Source organism: Botryllus schlosseri, chromosome 16 (assembly GCF_051294905.1).
Source record: "Botryllus schlosseri isolate E-star chromosome 16, Bs_hap1, whole genome shotgun sequence".
Classification (NCBI taxonomy): domain Eukaryota; kingdom Metazoa; phylum Chordata; class Ascidiacea; order Stolidobranchia; family Styelidae; genus Botryllus; species Botryllus schlosseri.
This window is the reverse complement of record NC_137251.1, coordinates 8846313-8864407: the sequence shown is the minus strand read 5'-3', so window position 1 is coordinate 8864407 and position 18095 is coordinate 8846313. Positions and strand designations below refer to the sequence as shown.

At 39.3% G+C, this 18095-nt stretch overlaps 1 protein-coding gene and 1 long non-coding RNA gene across 3 annotated transcripts in view; one reads left to right on the top strand and one right to left on the bottom strand.

Moving 5' to 3' along the window:
* Positions 1-18095, top strand: part of LOC145459500 (uncharacterized) — a 103885-nt gene that overhangs the window by 4812 nt on the left and 80978 nt on the right. For both annotated transcript variants that reach the window (XM_080338159.1, XM_080338158.1), the window contains exons 5-30: positions 93-188; positions 263-358; positions 427-525; positions 594-730; positions 792-959; positions 3734-3932; positions 4412-4542; positions 4607-4813; positions 4882-5026; positions 5996-6124; positions 6384-6498; positions 7553-7658; positions 7759-7916; positions 9089-9281; positions 9363-9585; positions 9651-9828; positions 10805-10931; positions 10993-11214; positions 11614-11825; positions 12512-12743; positions 12806-12946; positions 13324-13456; positions 14384-14716; positions 16230-16464; positions 16530-16644; positions 17897-18005. In XM_080338159.1, the coding sequence (XP_080194285.1) occupies positions 93-188; positions 263-358; positions 427-525; positions 594-730; positions 792-959; positions 3734-3932; positions 4412-4542; positions 4607-4813; positions 4882-5026; positions 5996-6124; positions 6384-6498; positions 7553-7658; positions 7759-7916; positions 9089-9281; positions 9363-9585; positions 9651-9828; positions 10805-10931; positions 10993-11214; positions 11614-11825; positions 12512-12743; positions 12806-12946; positions 13324-13456; positions 14384-14716; positions 16230-16464; positions 16530-16644; positions 17897-18005 (4239 nt within the window). The remainder of the gene's footprint in view (positions 1-92; positions 189-262; positions 359-426; positions 526-593; positions 731-791; positions 960-3733; positions 3933-4411; positions 4543-4606; positions 4814-4881; positions 5027-5995; positions 6125-6383; positions 6499-7552; positions 7659-7758; positions 7917-9088; positions 9282-9362; positions 9586-9650; positions 9829-10804; positions 10932-10992; positions 11215-11613; positions 11826-12511; positions 12744-12805; positions 12947-13323; positions 13457-14383; positions 14717-16229; positions 16465-16529; positions 16645-17896; positions 18006-18095) is intronic.
* Positions 6595-7616, bottom strand: LOC145459519 (uncharacterized). Its single transcript, XR_013921441.1, has 2 exons — positions 7497-7616; positions 6595-6738 (listed from the first exon to the last, which is right to left on the bottom strand). It is a non-coding gene; the product is annotated as an uncharacterized LOC145459519 (long non-coding RNA).

The following is an 18095-nucleotide window of genomic DNA, read 5'->3' as shown; positions in this document are numbered from 1 at the left end:
ATTGTGATAACAGGCTTGCCCGAGCAAGATCTACCCGAACTTGAATAATAGCCATAATATATTGCATAATTTCAACTTGTCTGTATTTCTAGCGAAATGCTCGCCTCTGTGCGCTAACGGTGGCAAATGCGTCGGTGCCAACACATGCGAGTGTGACTCGGGTTGGTCTGGAACTGACTGCTCAAAACGTAAGTGTTGCTACTAAGATTTATTGTTAAAATAAACTAAAATTACACATCAACCTAAACTATATATTTGTTAGCCCTGTGCGAAAAGGAATGCCTAAACGGAGGCACATGCACTTCACCAAATCAGTGTGACTGCGTCGAAGGTTGGAAGGGCCAGTATTGTTCGCAGGGTCTGTACCATTGATATTGTTATATCAATTTCTATGAATATATATAGCATGGACATATTGAATTACAGTCGACCTGGATTGCGGCGGAGAGTGCCTAAATAGCGGTAAATGCACGGTCTCCGGCTGCTCATGCGCCGAAGGGTACGACGGAGAGCACTGCGAGAATGGTATGGAGCTCCTTACAGCCGCGCATTCGTGGCGTTATCGCACATTTCAAACGTATATTGTTTGTCAGCTATCTGCAGCAGACCTTGTGAAAACGGTGGTAAATGTGCAGAGCCAGAGTCCTGTCAATGTCCAAATGGCTACGGCGGGCAGTATTGTCAAGACAAAGTAGTCAAGATTGCACCCTCTCCATCTGATACCAATACAGTTAGATCATCTCATGCGCAACATACATACATCCTGCTAATAATCTATTTTTGCCACACAGGAAATGAAATTCATGGCTGCTGGCACATTGGATTCCGAAACTGAGGGAGCTGTTTGCGACAGCGCGAATGGCGCCCATTACACAACATTTGATGGAAAAGGCTTTTATTTTGCCGGCAAATGCAGCTATAATTTAGCTTACGAGTGTAATGGACTCTTCCATATTCAAGTAAGTTCCAATTGAATGATCTTACATTCCAATTCTAAAATATCTCAGACTACTGAGGAGAGGTGCTGTGATGAAATGTATAAATGAAGTATATAGTCGGGTGCGTCTAGCGTTTAATTGACATTTCATGTCCAATGGCCATCAATTTTGACTTCTAGCGTAGAGTAGCGATGCACCTCAGCCATTTGTGGCTGACACCACTAAACTTTAATATGACTATACGAGTATTTAATGTATATTGTATAGATCAGTGCTTTTCAACCTGTGTGACGGTTCGCACTAGTGCGAATGAAAAAAATTTCAGTGCGAATGACGAGCGTGGTGCGAACGATGCGAATGAAAAATACGGATGAGTGCGAACGGCAAGCGTGGTGCGAATGGTGCGAATGAAAAATGCGGATGAGTGCGAATGAAAATTGTCCATGTTTCTCACATTTTCCGACGTGGAATAATTCAAATAAACACGATATTAAGTACAGTGAACCCGTAAATTTTGTCGTTTGGAAGCAATTCTAAAAACTTGTTGGTAGCTAGGCTTTTCTAGTTCACAAGTGAGGAACGCTCCCGATGCGTGTATAATGCAAAGTTTGAGATAATATTTCCGCACGAGAGGATTACGTCACTGCAAGGAAAAAAGAAGGAGTTGAATCGGTATTAGTTGCTCAATTGCTCGGAAACATCCACCGTGTATGGATATTGTAATGTAGGTAATATTAGCTGTTGCCAGTGTTGACATTTGGCATATTTGAATGCTAACAAGTGTTGTTTACTCGTGTACCTAACCAAAGATTAGAGGCTGTTATAAATAAAATTAGTGTAAGCACATTAGTGTCTTACGTCCAATGAATATTTATCTTGCATCACATCGAATTATTAAGTCACTGGGCAGTTTATATACTGACCAGTGCTAAGGCCTGTTTGTAATGCGAACTACACAATTTAGGCTTAGACACGCTTTCCTGTTCTTGGACTGATGATCTCAGGCCAAGTCTAGATCGTAAAGGCATTGGCCTGTATATAACATATTGATGATTCCACTAAGCTTGCTGATCCACAGGAAAAGTTTGCCTAGTTCGTGTTCGTACCGCCTTTGTACTACAAACTTTGTAATACTCTAAACTCTACTGGTTTAGCTTGAGCAGATGAGCAGTGAACACCCTCTGCAGAGCAACATCGAATCCACCAAGCTGTATGTCTTAAGATATTACTTATGCAGCCTAATTTAAGCTTAATTAGACTGTTGAACCTTATTAGTCTTATGTATAAGGATATGTGGGATAGCAAAGATAATTTGGTATTATTTCAGTCAGTTTTACAATATTGTACGAATGACCTAAGAGCCATCCCGCCGTTGGCTACCCGGGTCGATATAGCTGTGTGTTAATCGTGAATCTTATGTGAGTAATAACACTGGTAAACACATTTTTTTAGGCAGACAAAGTAAGAGTGGTTTTGGGGGTTCTGAAGGGCACTGATTCCGAATATGACCTTGGTTTTTTCAAATTGGCTCTTGTTGTGGAGATAACCCATGGGGCTATTTTGACCGAAATCTCCCATTTTCGCGACAATGACTAGATATAAAATCGGCTCAGTCGTACTATTAAGTTTAGAAAATCAATCTACTTGTTATTTTTACACACAGAAGACTCTTTTAAATCAAAATACAGCAACAGGACTATAGGAAATCACTGCACGATACCCCCGGAAATGCAACGAACTTCTTGAGTACAACGGGAGTGCGATATCTGTGATTTTTCTACTGCAATGATTTTAGTGCTTGATTAGTCAATAATACGATACGCTGAATGCAAAATAATGAAGCTCTGTACCTCCAAGAAGCTCTTCGAATACAAAAGTGATAAGTTTCTTCATTTTCTTTTCGTATACTAAATTTCGGCTGACTGGTGCGAATGAACTTATTTTTCAAAAAAAAGTGCGAATGGAGCTCAAAAAGGTTGAAAAGCACTGGTATAGATCATAATAAAGTGCCGGTATATGTGTTGTGGATGCCGCACATCTAGAAGTATACGCAATATGCTTGATTATCGCGGTTTGCAATCCATAATCTCACGAAATGCAGCCCACTCAGCATAGCGATATAATGACATAATTAAATTACGCAAGCGTGAATACACAATGACTATGAAATATTTCCACATTCATTCCTATGCCTACACTTATCTTCACCATGCAAAGTCATAATATTGCCCACGAATGGGTTTATACTGTAAAGTAAATGAACTTCATTTCTTGTGAGTAAATGGAAGTAAACACCGCATAATTTGAGACCATTATTTTATTGTCGTTCATTTTGTGAGATAACGTTTGAAAGGTATTCGCGGATGGATCTATTCTTAAATATTCGAGTATTCCAGTTCCTTTGCTACACACTCCTACCGAAAAAGGTGTGTATTCACACCCGTACACAACTCATAATATGTGGGTGTGAATATACACCCCTGTTACGCGAAACCAGAACCTAACCCAGACTTGCACCATGGTATAAATCAAGCACAACATTTTAATCCAAATGATACTTGTGCGTAGTGGCGTATTCCGTATCCAATCCACGCTGGCACGTAGGATTTATAACCGCGATATAATTCTGAGTGAGGCTCTTATCGTGCACCACCTTGTGGGTCTGATATGAATAGTCACTTTTTTCGATAAGAGTACATGTGCAAATGTGCATTGACTTTAATGACGCAAAACATATGTGCACGTATATATGATTACATTATTTATTGGATTATTGGATAATATTTTGCATGTAGGTTGACAACAGTTTTCAATGCGATGGAAGTTACTGCAAGAGATCAGTTATTGTTGAGGTCGGCACAACCAACACGGTCAGATTATTTCCTAATGGAACGGCGACACACAATGGAAACTCTTTCATCGTCCCGAAAACCCTTTCTCAAACTATTCTAGTAGAAAAGATCGGAATTTACAATGTCGTCGGTTTAACGAGTGGTAAGAAATACAGAGGATTTTACCAATCTGTACAGCAGGGACGTCAAACATACGGTCCGCGGGTCGGAGATATCTCCCGGCGGCCAAAACCAAAGCCGAGTAAATGAAAATGGCTGTATTATCCCACACATTTTAGCAAGAAATACTCTCACGTTAATAATCCCCTATAGTCTACAATCTTCATACATATCAACTTACAGCTGATATATAACGCTAATTTATACTTCTCCGTTGTTGTCGTTGCTGCTGTTTTGATAGCATGGTTTATTTTGGTCATGGTTCATGGTCAATGTACGGTTATACCTGTTTGCACAAAAAACTTCGTACCTGATCAATCTTCAGCAGACCATCTTCGTTATGATACCCTGGCCCTGTCGCTTCTGGGCTGTAAATGTGTTCTATCGACTGTTATCTTTCTAATTTACTTTATATTCTGTACATCCGTTCCAATATCAAGATGCATACATCATTCGTTTCAGGGGTTCGAGTTTTCTTCGATAATGAAAACACCGTACTTGTCAAAGTCCCAAAAATGTACCAAGGAGACATGTGCGGTCTATGTGGTAACTACGACGAGAATGCAGATAATGATATCAGCATAAACGATAAGGTTGGATGCGTGAAGCAAGTATGACAGCGCAATTTTGATCAACAAATATTTTTGTATTTTCAAGATTGTGGACAACGTGAACGAATTTGGAAACACAATGGCCATCAGATTAAATCTTTTGGAAGACGGAAATCGCTGTGAACCTTTAGCACTGAACATGCCTCATCCGTGCGGGTCATACAATGCGTCTGTGCTCGACAGTTTCGAACAAACGTGTCGTCTGCTGGGCGACGATGCTTTCGCTCCCTGTCACGAAGCGGTTAAATATATGGTAACATTACAATTTTATGGTGCAAAATAATGAAGTCAACTCCGCCTTTACGCCTTCTCTTTGCACAGGATCACCGCGAACGGTGCATGTTTGATATGTGCGCAGGAGGACTAGAAAATTCCAAAGCCAGCTCCTGCGCCTCGTTTAGTCACTATTCGCGTCTTTGCGCTCAACACGGAATTGTGTTGTCTTGGCGAAGACCTGGCTTTTGCTGTAAGTGCCGATATCAACTGTTCTTCATCATAGTAGGACGAAAGATCCGATATAAATAACAGAAAATGCAGTCGTTGTTGTTTGCGGTATTCATGATGTCTGTCGACTACAATGTCCATTTGCACCAGGCCTAGGCTTTTGTAAGACACCGCGCAAGCGGAAAATGCAGTCTACGGTATGGAACCGTCTACTTCAGCGTTTCATCACCCCAGCTCAGTTCAGTCAGTTCGCTTCATCAGGAATGGCAATTTCCCGGTTTTAACAGTTACGGGAGCATATTTATGACTGCTTTTTAAAACAACCTAATCACTTGAGTAGCTTTCAAAGGCAGCAATTTCTATTTCTACGTGAAGTAGTTTTGGGTTGCTTCGAAAAACATATTTTTTATTCCGTCTTTTTCCAGCTCAATATCACGTTGGTTTCTTGCCATATATATTTTGAATGGCTACTCTATGTGTATGTGGGTGATTTAATATGTATGTCCACGTAACTATAGACTGCACCAAACACTCAAACGGGTGGCGACTGATTCTGAAGGCCTAATGGCCCCTCGTCACCTAAAGTTTGCCATGTATATTTCTTCCTTGTAAATTGATGTGACAAACAAAAGCCTATCTATTTATCGAGTAGAAGTATGCGTCGCTATTTCTACTTCTACCTGAGTAGCCTTCTTGACTACTTTGAATACCTCGGGCGCCATATCCCAATAATCTACTTCCTTAAATTGTTTACTTGGCAAATCTTCATATCTTCCGTTTTCTACTCCTTCAACTAGTTTCGAGAATAACTAATTCTACTTGCAATTGAGTGGGAATTTACTAAATCACTTTAGATTCCACTACTTGATAAGTCTCACCCATTATTAGAAGTAGTTTCTTTATGTTTTAGAAACAGCTGCTTCTACTTGCTTTGAGTAATAATGTACGGGTTGCGTCGCTAGGTATGGATTTACCATCGAAACTGTTTTAGATATCGAGTGCGACGGAGGAAAGACTCATAGCGAGTGTGGGAATATTTGCTTAGAGACCTGTCAGGATTCGGCATACTCGACGGACTGTTCGTCAAACGCCTGTGTCGATGGATGCTTCTGCCCATCAGGTAACCGGTAGACGAACCAAGGGCGTGTAAAAGCCACTGAGCTATATAAACACGGGCGCAACTGCACAAAAGACTACGTGCTGGTTTTAGTTACTATGCTCTGCTATTAGCCTACAAACTGAAGCTGACTTGTGATGTGTAACGTTGTGACTGGTCGTTGCTATGTTAAGAATTCAAACCCAGACTGACTCCAACTCCCATTACTCATTGATATCATTATACTTGGTCAGATGTCTAATCTTTGGAACATTTTCATAAGGTACCGTTCTGGATGAGATTAGCAATACATGCGTGGTGAAGGAAAAATGCTCTTGCACGAAAAATGGTGATGTGTACAAAAGTGGAGATTCTGTTCCCGAAGACTGCAACGTCTGGTAAACTTATTTGCATGCCCTCTTTTGCAACTCATTCATACATATTCGCACCAGACTCGCGTAAGACGATGGTAGATCTGCATTTAGAGAGTCGTATCCAAACTGGTATCTGTTCGCATCGCAAACAGCTCACATAATTGTGTATGTTATCATGTGGTCTATCATTGTAGTCACCCAACGATTAACACGTTACTTCAGTTGCGGTAACCGATACCCAATTCTCTGATGCAGCATAGCAACCTGAAAAGATGCCCGGGTAGTCAGTTTTGCACACATTCATGTAGACTTGTACAATGTACTAGTTGATAAAATTGTTCCTGCACATGCACATAGCCCAAGTATAACTATACGAGTAGAACATTTTGGATTTATTTTATAAAAATATTGAAAAAAATCTACTGGCTACCTCATAAAATTGTTAGGTTGTCTAAAGTTAACAAATTTGGCTTGATTCTAACCCACGCAAGTGAAGTTATTGGAGTAAAAATTTTAGATTTCAAAAAGATAGTATATAGATTGATGGTAATGAGCAGAGGTATTCGAAATAGCGATCGTTGGTTATCAACTACACGTAGAAGTACCGTAAATTTCTACTCAATCACAAGCAGCGGTAGTGATTTCCAAGTAAGTAAAAAAAAAGTATTGTAAGCCTAGTTTTGCCTAGGAAACTGAAAACTGTTAAGTACAAGCGAAAGTGTTCTAACATGTTCTAACATGACCACTTGAGGCTGTAGTGCAAGCAGGCAAAACCTATTTGAGTACTCTGAACAAGTAGAAGTACTTTGCTACTGACCACATATGGTAATGAGAAATATGGCTGGGTGGGGGTCATGGGAAACATGGATCAATATGGTGTGTATCATAGAAGTATTCAATAATCAATATTACTGCAATACTATTGACAGACTAATAATACAAGAATTGAATACATATCAAAATAATATATTCTAAGGCATTCGATTCATCTAATATATTTGAGATGATAGAATATCTTTTACCTGCATGTTTAGTTTGCCAGTGGTCTTTACTGCTCTTATCATACATCTTTCTACAGCACATGCAGAGATGGACATTGGGATTGCACTAAAGACGAATGCCCAAAAACCTGTAAAGTTATCGGGGAAGATCATTACCGAACGTTTGACGGCAAAACCTATCAGGTACAAACGCATTATACTATCCGTGACAATTGTATGCCCTTGATCAAATTTTTCACTGTGCAAATTCAGAAATTTGTAATCACGCTATCTCTGCTTACAGTTTTCTGGGGGATGCGAGTATGTCTTGGCACAAACAAAATTCACTACGACAAAATCTCCATTCATGATTTGGGTGCAGAACACGGGATGCGGATTTGAAGACTTGAAGATTTGCAAGAAGACTATCTCCATGATTCTGTATCAACATGACCCAATCAGGTGAAAAGAGCTGTTGGATTTTTCATGCACCCACAGTGCCACCTTGAGTATTGTCACCAATTGTAATAACATATTCTAGTGCATAACCGACATTATTAGTCTGCTGGAATGCTAATCATTGGAAAACGCATGTCATTATGGGCATTTACATAACTTATGAGTAGGGCGATTTTTTTTGACATGTCAAAAAAAGTCAAAATTAGGTCAAAATTGTAACATTGGGTCAAAAAATCTCAAAATTGCTTACAAAGTTAAAACATTTTTGCAACAAGCATTTCGTTTGTATCGTAGATTTCGCACTGTCGGTGAACTTATCATTTGACATTTTACAGCTTGTAGCCTATGTTATAGGCCTACCGCTGTAGACGGCCCATTGTCTGCTCCTCGTGAATCATAAGCATTCAAATAAAGCAAATAGATTGACATGGTGTTATGCTCAACGTACCTCAATATCCTTACTGGAGCAAGACTGCGTGGGCATTGCACGGTTTTTATATCAAGACGCGCATGAACGGTTTGTCACCAGCAGTGTACGCATAACTTCAGTGTTGTCAGCCAACAACTGCTGCTGTTGAACGTTCTTTCTCAATTCTTGGCAAGCTACTTACTAAAGACAGACACTTTCTACCTGAGAATGTAGGAAAGTATCTTTCGTTGTACTACAATTTTTTTTAATTATTTCCACCGTTATGCGTAATGTAACTATTGGAATTCTTCATAGGGCCAGATTTCATTAAAATAAAGTTTTTTCAAGTGAAAATTTGTCAGTTTTGGAAGCAAAAAAGTTTTTTTTTCAGGGAAAAACTACTTCGTAAGGTCAGACAGTTTCAACCAGAAATGAAGATAAGTAGTACAATTCTAACATGTGGGAAAACATCTAATTTGCATAAGTTAGGTCAAATTTGGTCAAAATTTTGATTTTTGAGGTAAAAAAATGTCTAAATTTTGATTTTGTAGGTAAAAAAAGAATCGCCCTACTTATATAAGGATGTAGACTTCAAACAGTTGAAGTGTTTGAAGTCAAATGCAAAGAATAACATTTGTTCATGAATAACTACTCTAGTTGACTTGAGTCTAAATAACAAGGATAGGTTTCAGATGACAAGTTCGATGTTGAATGAATGATATTGAGAACTTAAAAAATCAAGCGCGATCCAACTTTACTCTTGCAGATTAATGGGATCTGGGAAAGTCCTGGTCGGAAACAATGCCGTAGCTTTGCCATACAAAGAGAAGGATGGACTATTCAAAATACTTAAACTCTCATCAAAGTTTATCAGAGTCCAGACACAGGATGGACTTGAGATTCTTTGGGATCAAGGTCACAGAATCTACATCAAAGTTGCACCTAACTACAAGAACGATGTACGATGAGAAATCTGCTTGATAATGCTGATGCATATCAGCAATAACATGACATGTCAAAATATAATATTTATTATATAGGTCCTTGGACTCTGTGGTTCTTACAATCTCAACCAAGCCGATGATTACACCTTGCCTACGGATGTCACCACAGTCGACGTTGCTGAGTTTGGAAATGCATGGAAGACAAATGTCGCTTGTGTGGGAGAACAGAAACACACAACAGGAAAGGCATTAGACGCTTGTGCTATATCGGCCAGTTATAAAAGGATTGCTGTCAGCCAATGTGCCATCTTGAAGACAGGTGAGAGAGGGTGGGGTTGGTTTTTTGTAAGCATCTGTACATTCTGTCTCAATTTTGGTTGTCAGGAAATCTATCCCGATGTAGTGAAGTGATCAGTTCCACTGAATATGTCTCAATGTGCGAATATGATGTGTGTCGTAATATGAACAAAGATGCAACGGATACGGATATTGATGAAGGGAAATGTACAGTTCTTTCGGACTTTGCAAGGACCTGCTCCTCATTCAGTGATAAATTGAATGGGTAAATACAAGTGGCTATGACATCGAGTTGGTGGATGCAGCTTTGTTTTATTGACATATCCAATTCATACTGGTGTAACCCCGGGGGCAATGGTGTTTCCGTTTTCTAGGGAGTGAATTAATGCGCTATGTTGAGCATTATTGGCCTCTTTAGTCTTTAGTGCCATCAAAATGTTTTTTTTTTTAAGATTTTGTGTATTAGGCAGTTGTCTAACAGTCTGGGTGAATAATGGGGGATAGACTGTTCTGTATGTTTTAATAGATCAACAACTGTGGGTAACGTCGGGGCCTTATTAAAATGATCAATTTTAAGCAGTTATTTTCAACCTAGGTGGTCGTTTTACCTTTTCCTGAGGATCTTATTTTACTTTTGATTCAGTGTGCATGCCTCCTCTTTACACCGCCTAGGCCTGGGTGGGTGTCTGATTCCTAAGACTACTCCAAGTCGTTTCGACACCTTCCTATCTCTTCATTGCATCGCATTTTTTGTGCTGTATTGAACTGATAAAATTGCTAATAAACCGAACTGAAGGCTCTGAATTTTTTAGTAATCAGCTCCCCAAAAGCCATCAGTAGTCTAAAAAGGCCTTGACCTTTTTTCTTAGTAATCAGCTGTAAATAGGTCTCGGTTATTGTGATGACCTTGTTTTAGTAATCAGCTTACAAAATTTATAGTTGGTTTTTAGAACATTTTCAAACCGGAAATTGGGTCGAGACCATGAAAAGGTTGAAAACCACTGTTCCAAAGAGTCTTGCCTTTCGACAATAATGAATGATGGACCTCTAGTTACTTTTCTGTTATTTGTTTTACACCGCATATACGGGTTTGTTAACGGCATTCTATAAAAGCCTACACATTTAACCTTGTATTCAATCGACCACATGATGGATTTTGTCTTCTTGTTGTGCAGCGATAGAGGTTCACAACAGGTTTCTGATAAGAGGAAAAATGAATCAATCTGTCACAATGCTTTCAGAGTTGACTGGAGAGAAAGCGCTGGTTGCCAAGTAACGTGCGGTGGAGGCAAAGAATTTAACGAGTGTGCGTCATCTTGCGAACGAACCTGTAGCATGCTAGGAGAAGAGGAACCAGAATGTGAAGAAGTACTCCTACTGCTTTTAAAATTGCATAAAACCATTTTTCATCCACATCATATCTCTCTAGTCATTTGAGTGCCTTGAAGGATGTGTATGTCCCGAAGGCACCGTGTTTGATGAGAGTAAAGAGAAATGTGTAGAGATCAGCCAGTGCTCTTGTTACCACCAAGAAGTCGAATTTCAAGCCGGTACGACGAGACAATCGCATTGCGACATGTGCAAGTGCACCAATGGCAGATGGGCCTGCTCGCCTATTGCTGGCTGTACAGAAGAAAATGTCTGTCCCGAGGTAAAACTGTGTTCATTGTAGTTGTAAAGCAGGATAGAATTCTATAGTTTTGGACCTATGCAGGATTGTTGTTAATCAATTGAAGTTATCATTTTTGTTAATCAATTGAAGTTATCATTTAACAAAAATAACCATTTACATGAGACTTTGTTGAATGCCTGCACTGGACGATTACACATCACTTGTCTTGTCTGGGCTTTTCCAACCAATATTCCAAGCAGTTATTGGCTCATTCTGAGACAGTGTAAAGTAAGGAATTCCAATTCAGAAATCATATACAAATGTAACTGGATGCTGGATGATGAAATTATTCTAGCATATTCAATTTGCAGTTGAAATTATCTATTTTTTCTCTTTCCGACCCTATCATTTGATAGATACATGTCAATTGTATCACAGGGACAAGTATGGGCCGCCTGCACTGAATGCCAGCAAACTTGCGATAACATGCATGTGCATTGCCAACAAACTGCATGTCATGAAGGATGTGCTTGCCCGGCCGGTACAGTTCTTCGCGGTGATAAATGCGTTGATCCCGGAGAATGCCCATGTACGTACTTGGAACGAAGCTACAAAACTGGTGAGAGGATCAGAAAAGATTGCAACTATTGGTGAGTGAAAAACGTTGTCTTATGATATCTTTGTGTGGCACCGATTTAGCTATTTATATGTTCACAACTTTACCTCTGACTATTTAATAGCTATTATTGGAAATTTAACTGTATCACACTTTTCTAAATTTTTCAAGCTGTCTCTCGTTTGGGTAGATGGTGTCCCAGCAACAGTATTAGCACGAATGAGCAATTGTCATTATTTTCGAACGAGCGACTTGACTTGTCTGCTAATGCAATTGAAGTACTTGACTGCCCTATTGCTCAAGCCAAAAATGATCGAATCACACAAATCAGTTTACAGTAATCACTTATTGATGTTTTTGGGACCTCCCATTCAGAACCCTTCCGTCCACTTAAAAATACCACGCATGCCCTAACTACTATATGGATTTTTAATCAGTGATTCATTTTCCCCGTCTGTACTCGTTGCACGGTTTACACAGCCAGCTAGGCCCCCATCTTGCTTAATGAACTTAGATAAATTGTAGTACCATGCAAAATTCGTAATCTGTTCACCTTTGCTTGTATTCGGCATTAAATGCACACAAAAGACTCTGACTTTTGTTAAATTTAATCATACAACATACGAATCTTTTCAGCCGTACATATTGCTGCAGCTCGTGTCAATGTATCCGGAAAATATTGTATTCCAAGCTATAACTCGGACACTATTAAAATCACAGCACTTGTTTCAACACTTCGTGGAGTTGCACCAACCGACAGTGCCCGGCTTATTGCTCCGCCTATGGCGATCCTCATTACGAAACCTTCGACAAGAAGAAATTTGAGTTCCACGGCGATTGCACCTACATAATGGCGGAAGATTTTTGCGGAAGCGCCGTGGGTTCGTTCAGAATAACAGTTGAAAATGTACCGTGCAGCACAGGAGGCGTCACTTGCACTAAATCTGTCAAGGTACGTCGACAAAAGTCTTGCTTTTTGGTGGATTTCTCAAAATGCGCAATGTCAACTTTAAGATTCTTCTTCACGACACCGTTATTCACCTCATCCGTGGCCTCGATCCTGTTGAGTACAAGAGCCCGTTCGCCCTGTCAGGAACACCGAAAGCACAATACTCCATTTCGTCTTCTGGCTTGTTCATCATTGTATCTACCAGAGTAAGTTTACAATGTCTCTTCCACCACAAAGTATTGGTGATATGCTGGTTATTAGCTATGGATTATATCAATCAATTCTTTGAGATGACATGTGGCATCGGAGCAATCAAAATGTTAATTTTTGTTTGTCACTTGATTTTGAAAGGTCTTAATCCATTTTAGCTTGACTTTCGCCAGTACTCACATTGTTGAGCCAAACCGAAATTGTGGATAAAATATATTTTTATGTTCATGACATGTTTTTGTAGTGAAGTATGATGTTTAAGCAATATAGTTTGAGAACAGATTTGTATTTTTCGTTCTTTCTTGAACATTGTCATTGCTCAAAAATAATCGCTAGAATTTAGAGCTTGACTGAATATCTTGCTTGGTTTTAGATTGGTCTTACTATCATGTGGGATGTTGGTACTCGTGTCTATGTCAAGCTACAGCCGACATTTATGAACAAAGTGTGTGGAATTTGCGGTAACTTTGATGGTAATGCGCTGAATGACTTTGTCACCAGACAAGGTAAGACAATTGCAATATATTGCATAGTTTAATGAGCCATTGAAGTTGTAATTCAAGATTTAACACTCAGTTTAAATTGATGAATTGATGTCTTGGGGAAAATTTGATTACTAATGGGCCATGGGGTTGTGATCCCAGTTGATAACATTTAAGTGTTCAAGTACCATGCCCTGCTATAAGTCCCCACAGTTTGCGAAGGCGAAGTCATGGCTTGAAACATTCATCGACGTAAGACACATTTTCGAGTTTGCTCGACCATCAGCTGACCTATGCTATGCTTCACTCGTTGCATTGTTGCTATGCCATGCTTGTATGGTATTTTTGCAGCTGATAGAATAATATGACAGACGTCATAATAATTTATATCGTACTACTTTGTTTCAATATTATCATTTGTATTTATCTTTGTACATGTACAATTTATTAATATATTCGTATTGAAATGAAGCCAAATATTTTCGGCTGGCACTCGTCAGGGGTAATTTTCAGCAACTAGTGGAGAATTGGAAAGAACATTGCATATCAACAATCGTATCACCCCATATTACGTCATCGGCATGAAATGTCGAATAAATGGGCCGAAGAGAGTCCTTGGAGTCGACTTTGATCAAAATACGCCAACCAAGTTTGCTCCAACAGAAGGGGTTCATGTATCAACTAAAAATAATACATTGAGCTTAAGCGATCTCTTCGAATCATATTTGGTGATATTTCAGTCAAAAATATCCGGGTTCACTTCAATATGAGTATAATATTTAATTGTATATTGAAGTTCTGTACCTCCATGAAGCTCTTCCTTTATCCTTGCATTGACGATTCCCCATGGCGGTAGTCAATCGAACAGCTTTGAAGAATATTAAGAAATATGTTGTAATGAATATTTCGTTACGAGTAATTTACTGACTGCTGACTTAATTTGTGGCAAAGGCGAACTGGCGGAACTTCCCAACAAATTCGGTGACTCATGGAGAATGTTCAGCGGTTGCCCGCGCTCGGAAGAAGAACCACAACACCCGTGCGCAGTAAACCCGGCCCGTACGGAATGGTCTCAAAACTCGTGCAGGGTCATCAACGAGGAACCCTTCACCGAGTGCCACCGTCATGTCGACCCGCAACCTTACTACGACAGCTGCGTCTGGGACTCTTGCGGCTGTGACCGAGGTGGCGATTGCGAGTGTCTGTGCACGGCTATCGCCGCTTACACGAGAGAATGCAATGAGATGGGCGTGCCCGTTCGATGGCGGTCTACTGGCAATTGTGGTGAGATATTTTGAATTCTATTATGGGATGTTTGTAGCCTTAGAGAAGTGGTACTCAATCTTCCCTTAGCTGTGTGCTAATCTGCAAGTACTCTCGGAACTCCATAACAACCAAAATCTACCGCAAAACACATCTAATACATCACTTTAGATTACCCGTGCACAAAATAAAACAAAATGGAACACCGGTTTAGATCCCATGCTTTAGAGCAATTTCTCCCAAACTGTTTTGACTCATTGCCACATATCGCGCTCTCCATGCCTATATATTCCCCGCTAAAAGCCATAGTCATTAGAAAAGAAATAATTTTCCGGAGTTCTCAAGTAGTTTTGTTTGTAGACTAGTTCCTCAACAGTTTTGATGTTGAAATACTAATTTTTGCGCACTCAATTTTGTCAGGTGAAAAGTAGTTTTTTGATGTACTTCAAGCAGCTGACGGGCTTTGGCCCAGGTAGGCTGAATAGTTGAAACTCCTCGTTATGACAACAAAATTTGAAGAGAGGAAAGAGCATTGGGGCTTTTAGCATTAATGTCCGTTCATTGAAAATTCAATTTTGTGAGAATTTGAAAATAAACGCCTCTGGACAATTTTCATGACTACTGTAGACTTGGCCTTTTTGCCCCCAAATCGCTCCCGAGAGGGGACTCTCCAACTTCGAGAACATCTGTTTTAGAGTTGACAACCAACAAAGTATTCATACATAAAATTGACTCACATTTACGAAGTCAACTTCTCTGACAAATCTACTCTTGCAGGACAATACATTTGTTGTCTCACAAAACATACTGGTTACGACAATATCACCTATGAACGTCATATTACTCATCACCTGTCTAACAACAGAGTAGTAATGTCTAATGGGATCAAAAAGTCTACCCACTATGAAAGGAGCAATATTTGTGTCATTCATTTGTTTCACGAATATCTTGTAGGAAAATATGAACATTCTTTATAAATGTGTCAATCAGCATCTCTTTGCCTAGTTTGTGTTCCTGTAGCCAGTGCAATTGTTTAATCTCGTCTATTCAGGTTACCTACTGTGATCCCACTTAGTTTTTCATCTGATTCTGATACATCACGTATATGTTATATTTTTTGCTTGCAAATGTGTTATATTATGTGATAAGTTCCATATTACAACCATCCTTTCAGGCTGTAGCTGACTTGATGATCTCCCGATCCCTTCGCTACAGCCTGGTTCTGAATTATATATACTTTGCTTTGTATTTATCTATCTGTGCATTATCAATGTTCATGGACCGAATAAATTCTCTCTCTCTCTCTTTCTACATAATGGAGGAATACGGACAATGATGATCAATCCCACCAAATCAATAATTGCAATGTGTCTTGCCCAGTTCATATTATAGACCAGCCATTGCCAATACAGATTTAAACATACAAGAGCAAGATAATTTCCAGTTCCAATCTCAGCACCATTAAACCAGATGAATACCAATGCTCGACACAAAAACCTTCCACCTTATTTACTCTTGTAAATCACTTTCACAGGATTGCAGTGCGAGAAAGGAATGGTCTACCAAGCTTGCGGTACAATTTGCAACAAGAAATGCTGGGTCGAATCAGCGGACGAAACTTGCACTAAGACGTGTGTTGAGGGCTGTCACTGCCCTGAAGGTACAGTCTTGCAGGACGGAGAATGCATTGAGCGGACCCGGTGTCCCTGCATGGTTGGTGGCATGGTGATACCGATTGGTGAGGTTATACCTTACAACTGCATGGACTGGTAAGTTTGCCATTCAAATACTGGTTTTATTTGAGTGTGACTGGTTTTGTGTACCATTGCTTTAGCGAGTGTGTAGATGGCAAATTGGAGTGTACCGGACAGGAATGTAGTTCTTCAACTACACCTGGCACGACAACTACAGGACAGGTGTATAACACGTCTACGCCTATCACACTTGAGGTATGTTGGAAATTGAATATTTTCTGTTGCAAGGTTATATCCACCAATACTCAATACACAAGGATTACTCACCGTGTCTGCATTAAGTTACAATTTTTATATCGACTCAAGAGATAAAAAACAGTGGTTTCTGTCTTTCTAACTCCAGGCACATCATGTCGTGTGATGTGTTTATAATCCAAACAAGTCTGAAACTTGTGTGAGTTTTCTGTCATCAAGTTTTCAGTACACTCATTATTCGGAACTAATTTGTCAATTTGTTTTTGTGATTCCCTCAAAATAGTTTCATCAAGTTCGATGTTCATAATTCAGCTGTAGTATATTTATTTTAAACAGAGCTGCTGAGGGCCAGAGGCATGCTACTTTGTATTGAGGTCGGGAGCCTATCTTGATCAAAAAGATATTGAAATATCGATATTAGTACTTTAAAACACCCTCATAATCTTTTTAAGCATACAATTTTCACGATACATACATCTGTGATAGATATACATAGATATATAGTTCCCAATTGGAGTTTGAAATCTGTTTATAAATCTATCATCAATTTTATGTGTTATCATTTTCACCAGATGACACTGGAGAACATATAACATAGCAATTCCTTCAAATCTTTCTGGGGAGTCCGTGTATATTGAAACTGCCATCCATACAGGCATGAAGTCATTTTACGCTTGATTGAAATTTCATCAACCGAAAACCCATGCCATTATTGCTCATTATTGCCGGCATTGTTTATTTTGCAACGCAAGATTAGGTTCCGCCAATTTCCAAATTCCAATATCTAATATTACTGTTATTACTAAAACAAATTTGATCTTGTGGTCCTAATGTAGTCTACCATGAAATGAATTTCATCAAAACTGATAGGTTCTTGAATTCTATTTTCGATTGCGTGGATGATATTTACTAATCTATTGGTTGCTACCTTAGCTTTAAGCGTATGCAAATCAGTGAATAGAAGACTATGATGGGTATAAATTACGAAATTTCCTCACCGCTATTTCCATTCAAGTATGACAATTCATGGTTCGTAGTCAAAGTCGAAGTGTGTAATGTAATAAATGTTAACCAATATTCATGCTTTGAGATTCAAATAGTGGCATGGCATTATGAGGACTATGTATTTATTTTTAGGTATTGCACTTCGAAATAAACTCCCTCTCTCTACTATATCACAACAAATATTTGATTTTTGCTTTGATATAATATCATTTATCATTGTTTGTACTCAAACGTTATATTCATGCAGATGACAACCACGCCTGTCGTGACAAGCAAAATTGTCAGTACAACTGTCAGTACCACGTCTACACCTGAAGAAACAACTACGCCTTCTTCTGTCCCTCCAACTACACCAGGTATTCTGTTAATTTGATTGATTCATCTACAGTAACCAGGAACATATGGAACTAGCTATCCATCTAATCAAGGTAATTGGATCTTCAGAA